Source organism: Danio rerio, chromosome 18 (genome assembly GCF_049306965.1).
Source record: "Danio rerio strain Tuebingen ecotype United States chromosome 18, GRCz12tu, whole genome shotgun sequence".
NCBI lineage: Eukaryota > Metazoa > Chordata > Actinopteri > Cypriniformes > Danionidae > Danio > Danio rerio.
In genome coordinates, this window is record NC_133193.1 from 28779601 (window position 1) to 28797132 (window position 17532).

The 17532-nt window shown below is 35.5% G+C and overlaps 1 protein-coding gene across 10 annotated transcripts in view; it reads left to right on the plus strand.

Annotated features, from left to right (window-relative positions):
• si:dkey-29p10.4 overlaps positions 1–17532 on the plus strand; it is a 28639-nt gene that overhangs the window by 1538 nt on the left and 9569 nt on the right. For 6 of the 10 annotated variants that reach the window (XR_012394349.1, XR_012394348.1, XM_073930349.1 and 3 more), the window contains exons 2-4: positions 1384–2237; positions 7750–7845; positions 12810–13058. Coding sequence is in view for 6 of the 10 variants with exons in the window: in XM_073930349.1 (XP_073786450.1) it covers positions 1384–2237; positions 7750–7845; positions 12810–13058 (1199 nt within the window). In the remaining 4 variants the exon portion in view is untranslated. Of the gene's footprint in view, positions 1–710; positions 961–1383; positions 2238–7749; positions 7846–12809; positions 13059–17532 lie in introns of those variants that run through there. The other 4 variants (XR_012394351.1, XM_073930351.1, XM_068214910.2 and 1 more) reach the window with 2 other exon arrangements.

The following is a 17532-nucleotide window of genomic DNA, read 5'->3' on the forward strand; positions in this document are numbered from 1 at the left end:
AGTTATAAAGTGCAATTATAGTAAAACTATGGGTGATGTTTACAAATAGATGTACTATGAACATTAAATACAGGTTCATTAAATATCAGCTATGATCAGAGATTTACAATAGATGAATATATGTATAGGTTGCTATTAATTATCAGAAGCATGCATTGAATCATTAAAAACAGAAGTATTATTGCCTCCTGGATGAATATGAATAAAGTGATAATAATAATAATGCAAACATTGGGCAAAGAAATTCTACCACATCTGAGAGGTAGTCTTTACATTAGGAGTAATAACAACAACAGTTTTTGAGAATTAGACTTTTTTAGGCTGGCTTTTAATATTTAAAAATAAAATAGAAATATAATTTACTTATAATAATTAAGACTTTTTGGTACATTGTATATCATACATTTTTTACTATGACTTATAGAAGACACACATTATTTGTAAATCAGTGCAAAGATATTATATGCTCTACCAAATAGTTTGTAACTCTATTTAAGGATACTTTAAATTAGAATTAGATTGAAAAAAGATTTTAATCATTCAAATTTGATAGAATATAGAATAATTGCTAAATTATTAAATTTAGCAGAACTCTTTTTCAAGTATTTCCCAAATGCTGTTTAATGAAGAGAATATATGTTTAAACATGTTTTAAAACGTTAATAATATGAATTATTATTAATATTAATATTTCCCGTTTCTGTGTGGAGTTTGCATGTTCTCCCTGCCTTCGCATGGGTTTCCTCCGGGTGCTCCGGTTTCCCCCACAGTCCAAAGACATGCGGTACAGGTGAATTGGGTAGGCTAAATTGTCCGTAGTGTATGAGTGTGTGTGTGTGTGTGAATGTGTGTGTGGATGTTTCCCAGAAATGGGTTGCGGCTGGAAGGACATCCGCTGCGTAAAAACTTGCTGGATAAGTTGGCGGTTCATTCCTCTGTGGCAACCCCGGATTAATAAAGGTACTAAGCCAACAAGAAAATGCATGCATGAATGAATTAATATTTCCCAGGCTATTAGTATTTAGTTCAATGTGTAATTTAAAGGCTTAACTGGGTTAATTAGGTTAACTAGGCAAAGGTAGGTTAATTAGGAGAGTCATGTACAACAGAAAAAAGCTTATTTATGGCTCTAAGAATATTGTCCTTAGCAATTTTATGTATTTTTATATTTATTTATTTATTAATGTATTTATTTATTTATTTATTATTTTTATTTATCTATCTATTATTTTTATTTTATTTATTTTTTCAGCCAAACTAAAAGAAGTAAGACAGAAGAAAAATATAATAGAAAATTCAGTAAAAAAATGTTCTTTGCTTTGTTGAACAAAACTTTGTCTTTCACCTTAATATACCCTAACACAATATTGTGTTGTCATCTAGATTGGCCACTCGGAAAGAAGCTCTATAAGCAACACTCAAAGAAATGGCATAAGAAAAGGAAGTTCTTCTCAGCCTTTCCAGGTGATGGATTCAGACTAGGAGTCAGCACAGGATCGTTCAACTTCAATGATGTAATCAACATTGCTGACTCCGATGAAGACACATCAGCGATACCAAAGAAAAGAAGAGCCACAGCAGACGAACACCCATCTGAAAGCCAGTCTTCATCAGTGCTCAGGAGATCCACCTCTACCAGTGACACATCCACACAATGCACACCACCCGAAATAAGTGAGACCACCTCTCCTCAAGCAGAGTCATCTCCAGACAGGACGAGTTCCTCTCAGCAAGTTCCTCTGGCATCCCACAATGACATGGACTCACCCAGGGAAAGCAACACACCACCAACTACCTCTTCTAAAGCCAGTGAGACGCCAACATTCAATGCAAATTCCGATTCTCCTGGAAGACAAGAAAGTCACAACACGTTAAATCTCGAAGATGGTCTAGGTGTCTCTGCAGTGTCGCCAGAGAGACTATCAAGAAACAGCTCTGTTCCCTGCCATTACTGTCCCAGTTCAGAACAGAAGGTGGCAGTAAAGACCTGCCTGGTTTGTGGGGCATCCATGTGCTCAGAGCATCTGCGGGATCACCTGGAGAAGCCGGTATTCAAGAGCCACCCGCTGGTGAACGCTGTGGAGGATGTGTCTCTCTGGAGGTGCCAGGAGCACCAGGAGATGAACCGGATCTACTGTCGGTCGTGCGCTGTGTGTGTTTGCACTGTGTGTTCGCTGGTTGGGCTGCACAAGGGCCACGAGTGTATCAGCATCCGAGAGGCAGAGCAGCAGCTCAGGGTGAGAGTTTCAGGTTGTTAATGGAACCTTTTCACAAGAATCCTTTAACAGTCATCAGCATCATAAATCCTTAAAAAAAATGTATATTGGATTTAAAGGTCACCTACACGCTAAAAAATATTGTTATACAAAGCAAAAAAATTACGAAACAGCATTAATATATTCAAGTTACGACAACATCTAACAAAATGAAGTTCACACAACAAACTTTATTATGTTAGCCAAATCTCTTCAATCAGTGGCATTTTTTACATACCAAAAACCTAAAATTTTTTAAGTTGAGTACTCAAAAAATAAGTTGGTTTAGTAAGTCAGTTAGTTTTTGAAAACAAATTGAAAACAAATCCAGTGTTATGTACTTAATTACATGCACATTTTCAAGTCTAGAACCTCAAATTAATTAAGTATCTAAGATTATTAAATTTATTTTGTTTATTTCAAATTTACTCGTTGCTTGTAAGAAATACATTTAACAACAACATTTTTGTTTTCCGGTTATTTTTTTGTAATAAACCACAGGTTTTTATTGTTTTACAAAACACAAAACATTTTACTGTCCCATATTATCAGTATAGGGCGAGGCAGTGGCGCAGTAGGTAGTGCTGCCGCCTCACAGCACGAAGGTCGCTGGGTCGCTGGTTTGAACATCGGCTCAGTTGGCGTTTCTGTGTGGAGTTTGTATGTTCTCCCTGCCTTCACGTGGGTTTCCTCCGGGTGCTGCGGTTTCCCCCACAGTCCAAAGACATGCTGTACAGGTGAATTGAGTAGGCTAAATTGTCCATAGTGTATGAGTGTGTGTGTGTGAATGTGTGTGTGGATGTTTCCCAGAGATGGGTTGAGGCTGGAAGGGCATCCGCTGCGTAAAAAACTTGCTGGATAAGTTGGTGGTTCATTCCTCTGTGGTGACCCCAGATTAATAAAGGGACTAAGCCAACAAGAAAATGAATAAATGAATTATCAGTATAAAAAAATAATAGAAATATCTGTGTGTGGACTTAAAAATACAAAACATTATTGTAATACTCCATTAGTGTGGAAAATTGTTTTTGGGTTGCTACAATTTAAAAATTGTTTAAAATTACCGGACAGATTTATTAACCTTTAAATTAGCCGCATTTTTAAATTGATGTAATTATCAATATTTTAATTTTTTGAAAACTTAATAAAATTATTCTGGCAGCTTAAAAGTTTTAATCTAATCAGCATTTTAGAATTTTTTAAGTTACAGTAATGTATTAAACTATTTAGTGTTTAAAATCTACTTTTCAAGCTGTTTGGACAGACGTGTGTAGGTATAGTGTATAGACAATCATATTGGGGTGATATAAACACACTCAGTCCTTTTTTTTTTTTTTTTTTTTCAATTTAACGACATAAAAATGATGGACCAATTGTAGCGGTTTTGAGACCGACCTCAACTTGACATAGGAGTGCGGTCCGCCTGCCCACCAATATTGATTGACAGGCGCGCAAAACCATAGCCTCAGTTTGTTGTTTCACTTCCACCATTTTCAGCCTGAGTCAAAACGATTTCATCAAAGAAAGCACCTTGCTCTATTTTTGGATATAAGGCTCATTGGGCTCAACACCTTCATTGTCTTCCTGCGAATGAGCGACAGGTTTTACATTTAGCGGCCGTTTGCGCTGAACACGCAGTAAATGCAACTGATCCACCAAGTTTTTTAGCACTCTCTCCGAAAACACTCGATGGATCTCGGCTGGCGGATCAACATTCACCACATGAGCAATCTCATCGGCACCATTGTTTGTAACTTTTTGTGGGTATGCAAACCTGTGTACTTTTCATTGCGTCTTCCTTAAACTTCAGCCGTTTGCATTTCCTGCGGTCACAGAAGCTCCCTGTCATCTCAATCACAGTTGGCATAACTTTGTTCAGTTGCCGCAGTTTTGTTCAGTGCAGAAACACAGTGTTGAGAAGCCTTTACGATTAATTAACCGTGACAAATTAAAGCGCGGTTAATAGTGAAAGCGCTGAATTACAGATGGCGCATGCATCGTTACATAACGGCTGTAAAACTATACAAAGACACAAATGATTTTGTATCTTCCACTCTGGCACATTTTAGCACATTAGGAATATTGATTCCTCAACAGTACTCTCTGCATGGTCTGTGTCCGAGTCCGGGTCGTACATGTACTGAATCCTGGTCCTCTCACTCATGTTGCTTCTCTCTGTCTGCCTGTCTGTTGCCATACACAAAGCGGGGGAGCTCTTGGCTTCGTTCCCTCGTTAAGTTGGGCGGGAAGTCGAAACTAAATTTTTATGTGAAGCAACACACCCCTAAAACAGCGACCTGTGTACACGCCCACACATTATAATAAAAAAAATCTGAATTGTGTTTTAAACTGAACCTAAACTGGCACACTCAGAAGAACCATAATATTAATATTAAATCTTACAAAGGGGTAAAATAGGTGCCCTTTAAAGAGATCAGGTGGAAAAACTTCTAAGCTCCATCTAAAATTTTCATTTAAAATTAGCATTTTTCTCAGCCTCCAATGTTTATTGTTCATATAAACATCCAATGTTTATTACATAATTCTGAAGTGATGCACCGCGGGAGAATTTATGAATGGGAGTGAAGCGACGCAACTGGCGCGGGTATGTCACCTGATGATGACAAAATGGCAGATTTAGTTCTAGTTCAATTCATACCAATCACATTCATAATGTTCACTAAGTCGTTCATTTTCTTTTTGGCTTAGTCCCTTTATTAATCTGTGGTCGCCACAGCGGAATGAACCAACAACTTCCAGCATATGTTGCATGCAGCGAATGCCCTTCCATCTGCACCCCATCATTGGGAAACATCCATAAACACCCATTCACACACACACACACTCATACACTACGGTCAGTTTTAGCATACCCTATTCACCTGTACCACACGTCTTTGGACTTGTGGGGGAAACTGGAGCACCCGGAAGAAACGTAAACATGGGGAGAACCCAAACACGGGGAGAACATGAAACTCCACACAGAAATGCCAACTGACCCAGCGGGGCTCGAGCCAGCAAACCTTCTTGCTGTGAGGCGATTGTGCTACCCACTGCGCCACCGTGATGCCCACATTTATACTGTATAGAGCGTAATTTTCTTATGGCCGAGTAGTACAGTAGGTGATATCAGATGCAGCCCTACCTTCCTGACGAGTTCAGCTCCAACCCTGCTCAAACACCTGAACCAATTATTTGGGCCTGAACAGCACTTGATAATTACAGGCAGGTGTGTTTGAGTTGCAGATGGGGGAGTTGAACGCTGCAGGAAGCTTGATCTCCAGGAACAGGGTTGGTCAACCCTGAATGATTATAAACATATTAAAACATATGTATATTTAAAAGCTGTACTTTGTTTTATAACATTTTTGCATCAAATTACACACACAAAAAACAAATTACCTCTAATACGAGGTATTTCTTAGGCAGTGTCTAGGGGAGGGGCAGTAAATTTGACATTGGCTGTTTCTCAATATGCATTTTTCAGCGGTCTTGCTTCCTTGTGTTCTCGTGTAATGTCATTATAAACTGCCAAATTTCAGTTCCAAAACTCAAAACCACAAGATTGCGTGAAAGTTCCCAGATGTGTTCTTGATATAGAGGACGAATCAATGCAACCTTGAGCAAAAAACTCGCTCTAGAAAGTGCCAGAAGTCATTGCGGCTGGATAAAGGAGGTGGGAAGCGCAGCATTTTATCTAGATTTAATATTAAAGTTCAGAGATATAAGTTATTTGTCTCAGGAGTTTCCTTAAATGTGACAGTGAAATAAACATTAACATGAAAATCTAAATAAAGGCATAAACACATTAAGGGTGTTTATTTGCTGAAATTCCTATTAAAAGTTGTTTTATTTGTATTGTGCAACATATATTTACTGTATAAGGTGAGAAGGGGTAAAACAATAAATCATTGTATGAATGCTGTAATGTTTAAATAATTTTCTGTTAAAAATGCGTAAAAGGTCATGTGACCATAAGAAAGAACGCAGCATCTCATTTCTCACAGGACGCGTTCTTTGTTCTCGCGGTCTCCCGAGTTCGTTCTTACCAGGTAACTTGGCAAGACCGACCTCCACAAGAACACAAGTCCGTTTTCAGTGTTCTTGGAATTGATTGCCATTTCTGAGAAAGCCAAAAATGTGAAAAGGGTCTATACTTTTTTTTTGACACTGCTATAGTTCAAGTGATTCTAAACTTTTATGAACTTTATCTTCTATTAAACACAAAACATGATATTCCAAGGTTTTCAAGATTCATTGAAATTTCTGGGAGTTTGTGAATGTAAAGAAAGAAAATTTAAGGCCCTGCAAATTTTTGGAAAATAATCCTACGTAGTTGCAGGTCTTTAAAAAGTGCTTGAATTTATTTTATGCAAGAAGCTTTATAGAAAAAATGATTCCCTCTGGTTTGCTAGTGTGTTATATCGCTTACACTTTGTGACCTCTGCATACTTGCTTGCGTTATGTGTTATGTTTAGTGTTTTCTGCATGGGGTAATTTGTTTTTCACATACCCTTGAATCTCGTAATGAAATATTGCTTAAATATTTTATTTAATGCAATGTCGAAATGCTTTGCTTGTTAAGATAATTTAAACCAGTAAGGCATCAAAATCTTAAAACTTCTGGTTACATGAGCCCATAAGCTCTTTTTATTCATTATCATTACACCATATTCAAAACACAGTGTAGATAGGACCTACTAAATATTTCTCAGTTTTATGCAAAACAGGAAAACTGCACATCATTATGTGATTAAATGTATATTATTATTATTATTATTATTATTATTATTTTCTGTGGCATGGCAAAAATTTTGGAGTCATAATTGTATATTCTTTACCTGTGACTATCATAATAAACAAAATGTTGGATAGTCTGCACTCTTTTTTTTTTTTTAGCATTTATACATTTAAAATACAGTAAAAGCGGTATTTTTGTGAAACATTTGTAAAATATAGCATTTTCCTGTAATGGAAACAATCAATTCAATTCAATTCAGCTTTATTTGTGTAGCGCTTTTACAATGTAGATTGTGTCAAAGCAGCTTCACATAAATGATCATAGTAACTGGAACAGTGTAGTTCAGTTTTTAGTGTTTAAGTTCAGTTTAGCTCAGTTCAGTGGGATTTGAAATCATTACTGAGAGTCCAAACACTGAAGAGCAAATCCTAAAACTATATTCTGATTTAGTACTAAAGAAATATCTCTCATTATTATCAATATTGAAAACTGTTGGAAACAGTTTTTTACGTTCTTTGATGAATAATATATTAAGTTCAAAAGAACAGATTATATATGAATCATTAATGGTATTATAAATGTGTTCAATATCACATTTGATCATCCTTATACATCCTTCCTGAATAAAATATACATTTCATAAAAATAAAATTTCCCTGACCTCAAACTTTTGAACTAATAAGACTTTAGTTTTTTTGAACTAAGATTTTTTTAGTTTTTTTACTCATTGGTTTGTCTGTATTCATTTCTCAGGGCTCGCTGAAGGATGAGATGCAGAAACTCCAAACAACAGAAAAGTCCATTCAGGAAAAGGTGTCTGAGCTCAGTGAGAAAAAACATTGTGTTCAGGTAAGCGTACAAAAATTTTGTTGATTTATCTCTGGAACTTTATCTACTTACCCAGTTGTTTTATAATAAATGTTGTCTTATTCATGTTTTCAGCACAATTAAATCCAGTGTTGAATGTCCAATCCATTTATTAAAGATAAATGTTGTTAACTGATATAAAGTATTATATCAGTAATAGAAGAAAAATTTAAAACACACTATGGAAATGTTTTAATTATAATTTTTTTTTTGGTGACTAAAATAAGTAAAATAAAGTTGAAATGATAATTTATATTTTATAAATTATAAAACATTTATAAAATAAAATGGAAATTAAATGTTCACCAAAAACATTGATATAAAACAGATATGTTTTTATTTTAAATTGTGGCTTTTGATGATTCATAAAATGGAAATCAACAGACAAAGAATCAAAAATATATGCTAAAAACGTATACCATTGACACCAGATGATACATTGATTGATGTCTTTGGAAGCAATGTTATTGCTCTGTGCAAGAAACTATTGTTAGTTAATAAAAAGACTGTTGTTCATTGTTTGTTCATGTTAGCTCTAGACTTGTCAGTTCAATAAATGTAATAGATTTACTTACATTTTGACATCAACATTACCTGACATTAATGACTACATGTGACTACATGTTAATGACTACATGTTTCTAAAACCAGACCAACCTAAACATGAAATGAATCTTTAATATGGGAATTTAATACCAAAAATTAAATACCAGAAAATAAAGAACAGAACTGCGAGAAGTAATAGACAAAATTTAAATATTATAAAAGAGAATAATTTGTTTGTTAACTCTGATATCATAGGTCAAAAGTGAAAAACAATTACTACTAGGGCTTTGCGGAAAATATCTAATTGAGGAAATTACATATTTGGGGTATTTGTTAAAATATCTAATTGTGTTTTTTTTTTTAAGATATTGAGATTTCAATTTAATTTGCGATTTAATTTTGTAGTCAAGCTTCAACTCAATCTGTATCGTAGCGTCTTACTGCTAAAATGCAGTGAAAAAGGAACTGAAAAGATATGAACTTAATAGGGCTGTAACGATACACAATATAAAATCGAAATCGTGATAAGGTGTGATAAGGGAGAATCGCGTCACACCCACCCCGTGATACCTTTCCAATAACGTCACGCGTGCCTGCAAAAGTTGAGCTAATTAACACTTTTTTCGTTCGACATTACAAGCACTGCTCCGTTTAAGCCCTCGCAATATTTAGCAGGGAGAGCTTGCACGAAGCTGTGTGTGCTGAATGTGTCAAGAATATCAAAAACAAAACCAACTTAACCCCGCTTGACAACCGACAACGCCAGAAACATTGCCAATGCTGTCAAAGCGGCCGGATTTTCAGCGCATATACGATGATTTGCTCACACTGTTAATGTGGCTGCGCAGAGAGGGATGGGCGTTCACCAGATGTCAGGTAACAGCGCAAACTTTTCTGTAACCCTGCTGTGCGCTTTCTGTTTGAACCTTTGAGAGTGCTGACTGACAGGTGCGTGAGGTCAGAAAACACGACAAAGCTTTCAGTTAAAATAAACACAGTTTCTATAGTTATACTTTATTTAGAGATAAAGGTATATGGCTCTGCATATAATCACTCTATCTTGCTGGAGTTTATAGCCGTTTCGCTTTACTTCAGGACGCATTAACACCGCTCTGAAGGTCTAATTGTTGTTTTAAGTTATCCAGAGCTGTATGAATATACAAATCTTGAATATCAAGATTTAGTATTAAATATTACAATTGTAACAACACAGACAGCAACACTTTTGCACAATCGATACCCAGCTGATTCAGTCTTTTCTTAAGAGGACCGCGCCTCTTCTTTTTTCCTTGTCAACATATAAAGGCAGTGAGGTGCGCCTCGTTTTCGGCCACTTGTTTAACTGCAAGGCATACTTAATTTGCGGGACGATAACGTATAACCCGTGCCTACAGACACATTTGCCAAAGAAGCAAAATGGAAGAAGAATATTGCTGTTTGATACAGACCTGTTGATACTAAACCAGCGCTTATGTTGACCTGGATCTGCGTAATAAACGCAACAAAAAGGCTTTACTTTTTATTTTACAGCTTAAAGCATGTACGCAGATTAATGCAATATCATATTTAAACAAACTGTTTACAAAAAGTCTACATATGCGCGCGTGTTGTTGTTGTCTTTTCATCACGCAGCGCGCACTTGAACCGCGAGGGAGAGAGAGGAAAGCATAGGCTATATCAGGACATAATCTTTAAAATAATGATTTCTATTAAAAATGTAAAGGTTTTGTGATTATAATAATAACAGCGGGGCATTAAATAAATGCATATTTTCCGTGGAGCAAGCAATTTGAGGAAGTCAGCTATTTTTATTTGACGGAAGAAAAAAACATATGATTGAAAAAAAAGCCCATGCCGGTTATTAAAAAGAATCAGTCAGTATTTTCGTTTTGTAATGTAAATTAATTATTTAAGTGAAAATAATTTAGGGCAGTCCTATTTATTTTATTCATTTTGTTTAGACTATTATGCTCTTCTGTGCTAAACACTGTAGGTGCGTGAAGATGCTCTGTTTAGGGTTGTAACAATATACCGGTATGACGGTTTACCTCGATTTGAACGTGCACGATTATCATACCATGAACAATTGCATATCAACGGTTTTAACCCTTAAAGACCGAGACAGCCGCCCGCGGCTAAAAATAAGTATTGCTCTTAAATGTTTAATAACTTTTGATCCGCTGATCCGATACATACAATTCAAAGATTGGCATAAAGAAGAGAATCTCAGCTTTCCAGTGCTGTATCACATAACATTCGCGGACTTTCAGGCTCCGGAATCAGTGCGGTTACGTCATCAACATTTGACAACGCTGATTTGACAAAGAAACGCTTGTCACTCTGTCTCCGGACAAATCAGACATGATACATTGATGCATTGTCTCTCCTCCATGCCCAGATTGGTTCAAACTCGCTATATCACAACCAATAAGCATAGGTTTCGCTTTTGTTTGTGGACCAACAGTGAGCTTTTTGAACAACACGGAATGAGAGATAGGCATACACTTATGCGCGGCTAAATAAAACGCAAAAAAAAAAAGTTTTGCATGAAATAATTCTCATACTAAGTACTTTTGCATGCACAGCAGCACAGAAACATGACAAAATAGTGACACAGCAAAGACGAACTGCTGCTCTTGCTGTTTTCAAAAGACGCAAATGAAGGTGCAGCTGTTTGTCTGCATTGCAGACAACCATATCCAAATCCATAGACAACCATATCCTTGCTGGCACATAAAACCTAAGGATGTTCCATATTGAATCTAGTTTCGTTATTTAACTATTTATAGTATAGTAAATATTTATATCTATTTTTTACTGAGGATTTGCACCATGTTTATTTGGACTTTGACACATTATTTATTATTTTCTTATTTTTATTTGTTCATTGTAAGTGGTGTTGTTTATAGTAACTAAAAATATATTATTTGGAAAAAGTCAAATTTGCTTCACTGTTCTATTATTTTGTAACATTTGTAACATACCGTATACCGCGAAACCGTCAAACCGTGGTATTGTTTTAGACGATTATCATACCGTGAAAAATTCATACCGTTACAACCCTAGCTCTGTTGTTCTGTTCCGCTATTAATATATAAAAATAAATCAGTATTTTAAAATGCAATATTTAATGTGTCATACACAAAATAGACACGTCAATTTGTTTAATATAAAATTAATAGTAATCTGACCAGTTAACCGTTAATAACCGATTAATGAGCGGCGGTTGTCGGTTAGCAAAATTAACTAAATGAGCATCCCTAGCTATTTAATTTACTTTTTCTTTGTAAGAGAACTTGATTGAAAAATAATTTTCAACATGCTTGAACCATCTAAACAATGGAGTTTAGTTCTGTTTGGTTTTTCAACAGTATTTTGTTACAAAGAAAACAGAAGTGATCTTTGGCTATTTATTTATTTTATATATGGCTATTTATATTGTTAATAATTTGCATAGTTAATATTGTTCTTTGATGTTTAGTTTATAAAGATTTTTCAAATGTTATTTAATTAAAAATAGTTTTAAAAATCTTTTTTTTCCCACCCCACACGAAAAAAATAAAATAAAAAATCGTGATACGAATCGAATCGTGGGTCAAAAATCGTGATACGAACCGAATCGTGGGTTTGGTGTATCGTTACAGCCCTAGAACTTAAACATTTATTCAAATTTATCTTTAAATATTCAGAAATTAAATACTAATTTTTTTTCTAGAGCAAACAGGAAACAAATAAAATGACCATACCTTTCTGTAAACAAGATAAAATTAAAATTAGGGAGATAGTGAAGCTTATTTTAACAACAAAAGAAATAATAATTCTAAAAATACAAAACACTCAGCGAACTAACATGGCTGAAACAAATCTGAAATTGTACTTTGCTGTTGCTTGCTTCTAGATTGACTGTCACTGGCAATACTTTCAGTTGACTTTTTTAGCAAGACACTCATCACTCAATTGGCTAGTAAGACTATCACACACAGATGACAGTCACACAATGGCTCTGGGCAGGGCAAATTAAAAATTACAAATATATTTCATATTGCAGACTCTTGCGATTTAGCTAATCACAACCTTTCAAATTGCGATTGCGATTCGATTTCGATTAATTAGCCCTAATTAGTACTAATACATGCTCGGTGTAGTAAAAATCATAATTATATTTATATCCATGTCTAATCTCAGATGTTAAGACAGCGATTCTTTTATAAATCTTTTTGATATGAATAAACAGTGGTCATAAACATATTTACAGTTATTATTATTATTTTATCATTATTGTAATTTTTTTTTTAACTTCAAATAAGGAGAGGCTTGGATCTAGAAACGATATTTCATACAGCAGATTGCATAAACCAAGAAGGTGAAAGTTTGTACAGTAACGCTTGTGTTTTCTGTAGTCAGAGCTTGAAGAAGTGCGGGCGGCTGTTTTGCAGCAGTATCATGCCATGCAGGAGGCTCTGGAGCAAGAGCAGGAGCAGGCGTTACTCTGTGTGTCCCAAGAGGAGAACAGAGTGCTGGGAAGCATTGAAAAGCAGCTGCACACTTTACAGGGTGCCTTGATGTCAAGCCAGAGCATATTAAACACCCTGCAGGGAATGACCAATAATGAAGGAGCATCACAGTACCAGGACCAGGCCTTCATCATGGTATTACAAGACACAGTTGTCAATTGCAGATTCATATTAATGCGTTTTAAAATGACAGTAGGTGATGTGACAAACATATCATAACACAAGTCGTCTTATATTTTGATAATGATTTACATCATGATGTAGTACCTTTTCTAGGTATTCATTTAAATGATAGTTTCTAGGGATGTAACGGTATTGTAAATACCGTCATACCGCAATATTAATTTTTTCCGATATTACCGAAGTCGCATGACTCGGTAAAACTATAGGTCTTCTGAGAAAATTTGCTCAGGCGAATGAAGCGAACGGGAGTTAACGAAAACTACAATTCCCATCAGCCCATGCTTGACCATCATCCCTTGCGGTCTGTTGTCGCTACAGATACAGTAATGCGGAAATGGAGTGTGCTGCTAGAAGCGGGGATGAAAAGAGCTGGAAAACTCTAAGGCCCCGTTTACACTAATGCGTTTTAGTTTGAAAACGCATAAGTTTTGCTACGGTTACGCCAACCGTCCACACTACGCCGGAGTTATCGAGCGCCGAAAACGGAGCATTTCGAAAACGCTGGAGAGTCCGTTTTCATTCTGAAACGCTGCTGCTCCGTCTCAGTGTGGATGATGGAAAACGGAGACATCTGAAAACGGAGGCGGGGCTGCAGACGTTCGCCTCTCTGATTGGGGCTTTTCCTCAATATTAAGTAGCCTAACACGCACAGTTCAGTCCCGCATCTTCTCCGTGTAAGTTCAGACTTCGCAAGTTTGATCAAGGCTGCAGTCTCTTCTTATCAGTTTGATATGGAAAAGCAGACTATACCGAGGACACGGGTATATCTTCAAAGGGAACAGTGTACTTTATAACTTCATTCACATCACCCTGGCTTCGTTGTTTCACTTTCTCAACAATAAAATGTAAACATGATTTAAGGAACTGCCTATTTTCATTTTAATATTAGCAACTTAGACAGCAGACATGTTGAGGCGTCGTGCTGCATAATATGAGCGTCATCTTCACTGTGTAGATATTTATAACAAAACGGAGCCGATAACAACTGCCTCCTTTCAATTTCAGTGAAAATACGAAACACAGCCTCTCTTTTGCTGAGTATCAGTTTTAAGAATCGATAATGGCCATTATAAAAGTATAACATACAATAAGTTTATACATTATAGGAAATAAAGGCAAGCGATCAGTCAATATACAGAATGTACGTGGCTACATTAATCATTAACTTATCTTTGCGCTCAGCCAAAACACGTTACCTGAGAACAAGTAATAGATTCCAATGCCCAAAGTCAGGGAATATGTCGTTAGATAAAGACAACAAGATAAATGAAATATCCCGTTTAATAAATATAGTGAGATTAGATCCAGCGGGAGATGCTTGATGAGAAGTCCGACTAGCAGAGCTTTCATCTGGGTAGATGGGCTGAGTGTGATTAAATGTTGAATGTGAGGAGTTTTCAACAATACTAAATTGAAACTTTATTTTTTTACATGGTTTAATAATATTTTGTTATTAAAATTGAAGTTCCTGTTTCAAAGCTTACAGATAGATGGCTAATTTGTATGTCATTGACACTTTTGGCACTTTTTTGGAGTATTTTCATAAGTTTTGTTTTTTCCTGTAAAAGATTCAATAAATACCGTACCGTGACATTCATACCGAGGTATTACCGTACCGTGAAATTCTGATACCGTTACATCCCTAATAGTTTCTAATAATTAACTATAAATTCATACTGTAGTCAACATTTGAAGTGGGTGTTGGACATTTTTCAGAATTGTCCAATTATAGCTTCAGAACAACTTTGATAAAAGTTAATGATCCAATTCAAATGTTGACTACTGTGTGTGTCTGTGCGTGTGTGTGTGTGTGTGTGTGTGTGTGTGGAAAGAACTGTTCTTTTTTTAAATATATACTCAAATATGTTCTCATTCATATGTGGTTTTTCTCACTTTATTCTGAATTTACATTGAGAGCAAATGTTTGTTTAAGAATGTTGAAATATAAATTAAATATTAATGAAATCTAAGGGTGCTTTCACACACAGACATTTGTTTCGGAACTTGTCTCGTTTGCCCAGTTAGCACAGTTGGCATATGTGAAACCCGCATTCGTGATCGGATCCATGTCGAATCAATCGCTCTGAGATCTGCTGAATGAGGTGGTCTCTACTCGATTGAAACAAACTCTGAAGCAGATCGATTCTTGTGGAAAGCAATACTATCCAATGTACAAACCAGGCTACATCACAGTGTATTATGGTTAAGTAAAAGCCTTATCAACAGCTATATGGAGAGAATGATAAGTAAGGTGGGAAATCAGATGTGCATTTTGTGTCAAATACAAAAGTAAAAGCATGCTGTAATATTACAGAGAAAGTACAGATAATGGTTTCCATTTTTTTTTTATCTTATAATAGGCTATTTTGTATTAGGCAGATTGTTTTGTTAATTTGTGCACCGACACTTCAAAAGAACAATCTGACTGCAGTCTCGGTTCATCTTTCATCTCTCTCTAAGCCTATAATGCATAATTCTAGCCAACGGTTTGACTCGACAACTGAAATGAGGCTACAGTATGAGAAAGGATTACCTCTCTGATTTATACTTGGTGACTATGTCTGTGGGTGTCAACATTAAAGTGCCCCTTTTTGCTCAATGTCTTATTGCTCATCATCCTAAATTAAAATAATGATGTGACAGCTGAGCGGAATCCGTGGGACTCTGAAAAAAAAAAAACTGTGAAACTCTGACCAATGCGAGAGTTTATACGCACGTGACTTGTTTTAACTATTTTGGTCTTATTTAGAAACTTTTTCCTGTGAAAGTGAACTGCACCAAGAGCAAATATAAACATTGTAACTATTTTAATTCCTGTTTTAGGAAAAAACAAACAATTTAGAGGTGTGAAAGCACCCACCTTTTTTCCAAAACTAATGATTACAAGCCCAACAGAAAATGTTGCTAAGTAGAATCCAAAATGTAAACAATGTACATTCAAGCTTGAAACTTTTTTTTTTTTACAAATTGTAAAAAAGGGTTTCAAATAGGGATGTGAACCTACACTGGTCTCACAGTTTGATTCGGTTACGATTATCATGCCATCGATTCGGTTAAATTCGATATCAAGGTGCATTGATGATGCTTTCCATACATAATTAGATTTTTTTTCTTGACAACACAAGAATATTTTTTTTTATTTAAATTTATAAATATATTAATATTTATGTATTATTTGTACTACAATTTTATCCTTTAATACAAGCAGTAAGATAATTGAAAACTCCAATATATGCACAGAAGACAGCATGAGCATTTAAAGCAAATAAACTAGTGTAATTATATTCCTGCTTGCTTTTTTGAGCGCTGTAAAACGAGGTCTTACACCCCTATGATTGGTCATTGTCTTCAACTGCTTAACAGAAAGGGCTGTGATATGCTTTAGAAATGAAAGCACCGTTAACCAATGAGTGACGCGGTAAGAAGAACAGCTGTATTACTTAACCCATATCAAATTGTACCCATCTGCATTGTGTTGCACCGATGAAACAATTAATTTTGACAGCCCTACTTTCAAATATGCTGCACCTTTTGCATGGATTAATCTGCAAGCAAAGTTGCCGTTTAAAGAGATAGTCTCACTACATTCTTTTTGAAAGATTTTAAATGATTTGAAATTTGAAATGTTGGCCTGTAGATTAGTTTTGACAAGTTTTACTTGTCCTTGAATGTTTGTTTAGATTGCTGAGTTAAGTTATCTTTAGTTTTGTTAAACTCATGTGAACTGTATACTGCTTAATCTTGGCCAGGACACTTTTATAAAAGAGATTTTTACTCTCAGCATGCTTTAATCATTGTAAAATAAAGGCTATAATAATTACAATACACACAGTGTAAGATTGCAGTCATCCAAATGATGAAAAATTATCAACAGTAGCTATATTTCCATCCAAAACTGCGAATTAACTTTATGCGCAAAACTGGATTTTCCTGCGTTTCTATCCAACGAGTCAAATTGAACAAAATCGCCACTTCCTGATTAACTGGCCCCAAATATCAAAAGTAAAAACTGAGTTTACTGCGGTAAGAGAAGCTGCATCCATATTTTCTTCATCTAATAAGTGACGGCAATCCTGACATGCAGTGAATGCGTGTCAGACGCGGAGCAGAGACACTGTTGATTCTGAGGGTCATTAATAATATAATAACACTAATACTTACACGGTTTGGCGATTTATAATGACCAAAACAATATTTCAGATATTTTATAATGTGCTCAGCCTGCTGGTTTATCCATTCACACACATTTTTTATCATCTCATGATCTTTTATAACAGAATCACATGAATTTTTTAATGCACATGCTGAAATTTATGCGGGAAAAGTGTGTCCATCGCAGGTTATGCTCATCTTTTCTTATCGAATAATAAGTTTATCCTACTCCGTTATGCGCATAAGTTTTTATGCGCATTTTCAAAATTTATGC